Raw genomic sequence first — 6,000 nt, 5'->3', positions numbered from 1 at the left:
CATTAAGGAACCAGCATGTTTTTCAAAGGCTGGTATGTTAATATTCATGATCTGGGGACCAGTGATAGCTCACTGAGTTACTGCACATGTACCTTACACTCATATGTGGGTACATTTTATCTGGGGATAAGAACATCCATCAGAATAAACATGAAATGGTGGCATTTCAGTCCTGAAAATAGGAAAACACATTGTTTGGACTGCAGGCCCTTCCTTGTGTGTTCCCCAGTGACCTTGAGGTTGAAGAACATATGATAATCTAGTTTGTTACACGCTGGTAAAAGCAAAAAATTTTTTTAAATGCTACAAATGAAGAAAAGTACAAATATATAAACCAAACAAAAATTGTAAATAAAAGAGGAATAATTATAAAAAAGTGGACTTAAGATAATTATGAAAAGAATCTTTAAAATATCAGGAAATGGACCATCTGTGATAACATATTAGCCAAGATGAGTAACACTAGCTGCTGTAATAATTGACCCTGAAATGTCTGGCTTAACTCAATAAAGATCTATTTTCTCATTCATATCACAGTACAATGCATGCTGTGAGAAGGCTCTGCTGTAACCAGTCATTCAGGGACCCAGGCTCCTTCCACACTGCAGACCAACAGATTCAAACACATGGCTCCAATGTTTGACCTAGCTTCATCCAGTTGGTAGACGAAAAGATGTACGATAAAAGAGAGTGGAGGGGCCAGCCCAGTGGCATAGTGGTTAAGTTTGCACACTCTGCTTCGGCGGCCTGGGGTTTGAGGGTTCGGATCCCAGGCATGGACGTGCACACTGCTCATCAAGCCGTGCTGTGGCAGCATCCACATACAAAATAAAGGCAGATTGCCACAGGTGTTAACCCAGGCACAATCTCCCTCAAGCAAAAAGAGGAAGATTGGCAACAGATGTTAGCTCAGGGCTAATCTTCCTCACCAAGAAAAAAAGGAAGAGAGAGTGGAGAAGGCACACCTCTTAATTGCTCAGTAGGGATCATATTCCACTAGTGAGAACTAATCACATGGCACTACCTTCTTGCAAAACCTTTGGGAAACGTAGTTTAGTTTTGGGTCCTGGAAGAGAAAAGGGGTTTGGTGAGCTTCTAGCTGGGCTTTGTCATATACACAGAGGTTGGTCTAGGGATTCCCGATCTATAACTTGAGTATCACCAGGTCTGACTTTGGAAATCTCTTGGGAAGCCTCTAGCACTCTCTTTTCTGCCTGTTGTAATAAAGGAATCTGCACACCAGCACAAATTCAGCTTTTGCTGTTCCCTGACCAAGCCATGATCTTCCATGTCTCTACACCTTTGCATGTGATTTGCATTTGATGTCTGTTCATTCTTTCCAATATTCCTTCTCTTCCAATCTCTTCTTCCAAATCTAGCAAGTTCTTCCTCATATTTTAAGACCTAAGAAAATGTTTACTTCCTCTATGAACTTCTCTCTGATGACGCGGAAGGTGCAGATCTCTTCTTAATTCACTGAACTTTATCCTTGTACTTTGTACCTACCTCTATTATGCATAAGCCTATATTATAATTATTTAAGGAACGAGTATGTTTTCAAAATGATCGGGTGCATTAATGCTCACAATATAGTGACTATAAACAAGAGACTTAGCTTCATGAGGATAAGGACTGAGTCATGTATTTTAGCATCTCCCATGCCTACTCAGCCCAGGCCTGGCTCACATAATTAATAACTGAAGAAAAAAATGAATGCTGTCTCCTTTCCTGTCACTTCCCAGTGTCTCTCTCACTCTCTCTTTTTTTGTATTGTGGTAAAAACCATGTAACACAAAATTTACCATCTTCCTTTTTAAGTGTTCATTACAGAAGTAACTAGAGGCACCTTGTTTGCAACAGATCTCAAGAACGCTTTCATCTTGCAAAACTGAAACTCCATCCTCATTGAAAAACTCCTCATTTCCCCCTCCCCTCAGCCACTAGTAACTACCATTCTACTTTCTGTTTCTGGGAGTTGGACTACCTTAGATGACTCATGTAAGTGAATAATGCTGTATTTCTCTTTCCATGACTGGCTTATTTCATTTAGCATAACCCCCTCAAGATTCATTACTGTTGTAACATATGACAGAATTTCCTTCTTTTTTAAGGCCAAATAATATTTCATTGTATGTACATACCCCATTTTTTAAATCCATTCATCCATCGTGGTGTCTTTAACTTACAGTTGCTGAAGGGGACTGATGAGGAAATCTATTTTCTATTGACCAAAGAGAAAGTGATCCTGTACTCTTAAATATTTCAGAATGGTTTAGGTTCTGGAAACTAAAAGAGAAACTATACTGAGTGGAAAGGGAAATCAGACTTCTTAAAAATCACTGACTACCTGAAGAACGGCTCCTATCACACCCTATCTGAGCAGAGACACTATTACACTACCGTCAACTGAGCAGCAAGGGCCCATAATAAACAACTGTTCACATTCCAAAGGCCTCTGACCCTGGTCTTTTCACGGCCCTGCTCAGTATCTCCTGTTTCATACCCTCAAAATAGCTCTGTTGAGAAAAGAAATAGCGAAATTTTAAAGTAGGGCAAAATAAATAAATGCATAAAGGAATAAACAAGAACCTTTTCAACACAGAGCACTTATCAGAGTTTTCACGTTTATGGAGAAGCCGAGCCCGGAGAAACCTCTGACTTTCTCGGCGTTAGTGGCTTCCAGCGTTCATTTGCGTGGAGGTAGTTTTGAGGCCCTTTAGGGACCTTCCCAACCTTTACTTCAGTGCGTTATCAGGAAAGAATCTAGAGTATCCTTGCATTAGCATGATGCTTATTTTTTCAGTTAGTCTGAGGAGCTATTATTAAACATGTCGCCATTAACGTGTACTGAAAAATCTTCAAGTAAACTTGCATTTAGCTTGTAAACACGTTAAACACCTCACACGTAACTTTTCAAAACTATCACAAGAACTCCAGCACTTAAAAAAAAATCCTGCCGTTGTGGGTAAAATATGCCAAATACAGCTTCAAATAGTAATTAATTCCCCCCAAGCGATATTAGCAAATTAATTGGTGTGTGAACAAAGAACCCTTTCTGCACCAGCATGAATGTTGCCTTTATTTTTTTCTCACAAGTATGATTTTGGAAAACAGCTGTAGTACATGTTGACAAATGACAAAGCAGCACACGTAGTAAAAGACTTCGGTCAAGGCCAAGAGAGGAAAACAAATCGGGGCTGCTGGAGCGGCCAGCGGGCTGCACCCCCTCGCCTCCCTCTTTCCCAGGCTTTCGGGAGCGGGGGCCTCCCCGCCCCACCCCCTTGCCCTGGCTCTGGTTACACCCTTTCGAGTTGAACAAACTTGCTGCAGGCGGATTGGCGACCGGGAGCTCTGGGGCTCGGATGGTGTATTTATTAATTTATACTCCGCCGCGCCCCGCGCCGGCCGCTGCCTTGTATCCGGCCGCCGCCGCCCGGCCCGGGGCCTCGGCGGGGAGCGCGTCCTCCGCATCCGCCCGACCCCCAAGGCCGGCACGTGCTGCGCCCGCCCGTGGGCCCGCGGAGGGGGCGGAGGCCCCGGCGCTTCTGCTAACCCCTCTCGGCCAGAAGGAGGAGCAGCGGCAGCAGCAGGAGGCGACAGCAACCCGGCCGAGGGAGCGCGGCGGAGAGGGGGCTGCGGCGCCCGGGCGCCCGGCGACGCTCGGCCGCGGTCGAGGAGGCGGGGAGCGGCGCGGCCGCACGGGATGGTCCCCGGCACTTCCTGACTGGCTGGCAGCGCGCCCCCGGCCCCTCGGCTGGCTCGCTCGCTCGCTGGCTCGCGCGGGCCCGCTCTGCGTCGGCCGCGCCGCGGTGGAAGCGCGCGGGGGACTCGGCCGGGGATGAGCTGATTGCGGGTAAATCAGCCGCCGCCGGGCCCCGAGAGGCCGCGAGGAACCGCTTTTCTCCGACTCGCCGCGCTGCCCCTGGATTGGCGATCATGTACGTACGCGTCGCGGTCCTGCCATTGTCTCCAGCCCAGCGCGTGCCGTGCGCCCCGGGCCGAGGGGCGCGTGCCCATCCTCGCGGCGCGCTGCCCCCCGCACTTCCTGTTCCGAGGAAGGCGATCCGCGCGCTGACCGCACGCCTCTTCTCCCCCTCGCCCCCTCTCTGTCGTGTAGGTCCATTCACATCGTGGCGCTGGGGAACGAGGGGGACTCGTTCCACCAGGACAATCGGCCGTCGGGGCTCATCCGCACTTACCTGGGGAGAAGCCCGCTGGTCTCAGGGGACGAAAGCAGCTTGTTGCTGAACGCGACCAGCACGGTCGCGCGTCCTGTGTTCACCGAGTATCAGGCCAGCGCGTTCGGGAATGTCAAGCTGGTGGTCCACGACTGTCCCGTCTGGGTAAGGGGCGGCAGCTGCTCGGTCCGAGGCTGACGGAGCTTTTCTTTCCATCCCCCCCACCCCCTTGTCCCCTTTCATGAATGTGGAATGTCCGGGTCATCTGGGCAGAGTTTTCAAACATTTTTGAGAAAATCTTTGGTCCTTTGTTTCATCGGGCAGGGGGCAGCCCAGTAGGAGAACACTCTTAGGAGGCAAAAAGCCCCAGTGGGAGAGTGGAGCACTTACTCGTATGCTGCACGACCGTGGGTTGTCCCTTGGTAGACAGCTGACAGTTGAATGTGTCAACCCCAAGGGACGGGGTCACTAAGTTTCACCAGCAGAGAGCAATGTTTTTTCATGCCTACCCTGTGGGTGATAGTGTAATATTAGTGTTCTAAAAATAAAAGTCTCTAAAAGTTCAACACAGGCAAAAATACTGTCCACTGGGGCAGGTCAGAAATAGGACCCCCGGAAAGGAGGGGAAAAGACGGGGACTGAGAATTAATTTTGAACGACTCATTTATAGCAGTATCCAGCTCTGAAAATTTTAATTTGTGATTTGACTTTTAATGGTGTAGATGCTCTTGATATAGTAGCCATTTGTTTTTAGGGACTCATAAATCGGAAATAATATTACTGATATTACTGATACTATTGGGAATGTTTAAAATCTTTAAAATTTGTCATGATTGAAATTGTAATGAAGTCGATAAATTCTAGTGTAATTCTTGAGTGATAAAAAGCAAAAGGAATCTACTTGACACATATACATGTTTTCAATACACAATAACATCGTATTTGGAATGTTTTCATTTAATCTTATTTGAATATTTCTGATTCTTTGCTGGTATTGGAGTTATATTGCAGCTAAAGATTACATTTCATAACAGAAGAAAGTTTAGTGTCTGAAAAGAAAATGCGAAGTATCATTATGTGAGGTTTTACATTTAAACAACAATTTTTAAAAACTTAATTGGGGGCTATAAGGGACTAGTGCATCTTTCTGAAGAAATGTATAGACTATACATAGAAAAATTTCTTATTTTGGAATTTCCATATTACAGAAAGAAAGATCACTTGTCCACGTAAATTTTTGCTTAAAGGGAAGTCGTGTTTTCATTACCAGGGACGCTGTTAAACTCCCAGTTATGACAATGATGATGCTAATCATAGTCAGCATTGATAGAGAACTTTTTGGCCGTAGTCTGTGAGGGCAAATGAAACACTTCTTTTACTTTGGTCATTTCATTGTGAAAGATCTTACGCTCTAAAAACTTACTGGTTCTGCATGCGGTTGAACAAATATTGAGTGAATAGAGTAAATAAATGTGGGAAAAAAAATAAGCTGAATTAGGATGTTAGGGTTACCTTTCCTGTTTTTTCTTTGAGCTGTTAACTCTTTCCTGTTTGTGTTGTTAACTTAGCAAAAAGCAATGCTTGTGATCGCATGTATTGTAGTAAATGAAATCCTCCAAATAGATTAAAATAAGCCTCAGTAGTCTGGGGTTTTTTTTGCCATGTACTTATTGTTATGTTTTGTTATGCTAATCACCTTTTGTTTGGTTAGACTCTGGCCTTGGGGTGTTGAGTTTGTGACGAGGTGCAATTTTCGGGGTTATGGTGGTTTTCAGATCTAGTAGAATATATTTGTAGAGCTACTCCTTATAAGGTGCTTTTC

General features: G+C 45.4%; 1 protein-coding gene across 1 annotated transcript in view; it reads left to right on the top strand.

Annotated features, from left to right (window-relative positions):
* The first annotated feature begins 3,308 nt into the window (after positions 1-3,308).
* The window catches only part of RHOBTB3 (Rho related BTB domain containing 3), a 52,911-nt gene continuing 50,219 nt past the window's right edge, over positions 3,309-6,000 (top strand). Inside the window, exons 1-2 of the mRNA XM_014867549.3 lie at positions 3,309-3,938; positions 4,118-4,343. Coding sequence (XP_014723035.1) covers positions 3,937-3,938; positions 4,118-4,343 — 228 coding nt within the window. The 5' untranslated portion in view covers positions 3,309-3,936. The remainder of the gene's footprint in view (positions 3,939-4,117; positions 4,344-6,000) is intronic.

This window comes from Equus asinus, chromosome 9 (assembly GCF_041296235.1).
Source record: "Equus asinus isolate D_3611 breed Donkey chromosome 9, EquAss-T2T_v2, whole genome shotgun sequence".
Classification (NCBI taxonomy): domain Eukaryota; kingdom Metazoa; phylum Chordata; class Mammalia; order Perissodactyla; family Equidae; genus Equus; species Equus asinus.
Note: the sequence above shows the minus strand (reverse complement) of the source record. Positions and strands in the feature narration are given on the sequence as shown.